This window comes from Eimeria mitis, genomic scaffold (assembly GCF_000499745.2).
Source record: "Eimeria mitis Houghton genomic scaffold, Emh_scaff1450, whole genome shotgun sequence".
NCBI lineage: Eukaryota > Apicomplexa > Conoidasida > Eucoccidiorida > Eimeriidae > Eimeria > Eimeria mitis.
The window spans coordinates 1-926 of NW_013569297.1; the positions used below are offsets into that span (position 1 = coordinate 1).

At 60.6% G+C, this 926-nt stretch overlaps 1 protein-coding gene across 1 annotated transcript; it reads left to right on the forward strand.

Annotated features, from left to right (window-relative positions):
- Positions 1 to 215: 215 nt before the first annotated feature.
- On the forward strand, positions 216 to 892 carry EMH_0037190 (uncharacterized protein; the record flags this gene model as incomplete). Its single annotated transcript, XM_013495157.1, has 2 exons — positions 216 to 311; positions 359 to 892. 2 exons carry the CDS (start codon positions 216 to 218, stop codon positions 890 to 892), a joined length of 630 nt encoding a protein of 209 aa, XP_013350611.1.
- Between the last annotated feature and the right edge of the window lie 34 nt (positions 893 to 926).

Genomic DNA, 926 nt, shown 5'->3' on the forward strand with positions numbered 1-926 from the left:
GCAGCAAAGCCTATCCAAGCAGGTCAAGCGATTCAACGTCTCTCTCATCGGCTCCCTCAGGCACAACCGCACCAGCAGCAGCACGCAGCAGCAGCAGCAGCAGCAGCAGCAGGAATTGCAGCAGGAAGTGCAGCAGGAACAGCAGCAGGAACAGCAGGAACAGCAGCAGCAGCAGCAAGAAACAGACAGCCAGACGGCAGCAGCAGCAGCAATCGATGATAAACCTGCTGCTCTCGACCATCTCACGGCAGCAAATACACACAACCACAGCAGCAGCAGTAGTAGCAGCAGCAGCAGCAGCAGCAACGCGGGTACAGCTGCTGCTGATGCTGCTGCTGCTGCTGCTAACTTGGCACAGAAGGGGAACGCCTCGACTCCTCGGCAGCAGCAGCAATTGCTGCAGCAGCAGCACCAGCAACCGCGCCAGCACCAGCAGCAGCAGCAACAGCAGCAGCAGCAGCAGCAGCAGCAGCAGCAGCAGCAGCAGCTGTCTGTAGAGCGACACCGACCGCAGGAAATTCTGAGGGCCTTGGGCCACCATGTTGAAGGCCTGCGTGCTCTGGCTGGGGGCCTGGAGAGCAGCAACAGCAGCAGCAGCGGCTGCAGCAGCATCAGCGATAGCAGCAGCAGCGAGGAGGAGAGCAGCAGCAGCGGGTACAGCCGCAGCAGCAGCAGCATCTCACGCGTCTCCTGCAGCAGGAAAACCAGCCACGGCAATGCTCATGGTGCCTCCAGCAGCAACAAGGAGCAGCAGCAGCAGCAGCAACAGCAGCAGCAGCAGCAGCAGCAGGGACTCCGTCGTCGGCACTCGCGGATGCGTAGATCAGGGCCAGACGGTTTGAACACATCATCTGCAGCAGCAGCAGCAGCAGCAGCAAGAAGGAGCAGGTAGCTGAGCTGCAGCAAGCTCTAGCTGATATTCTCCC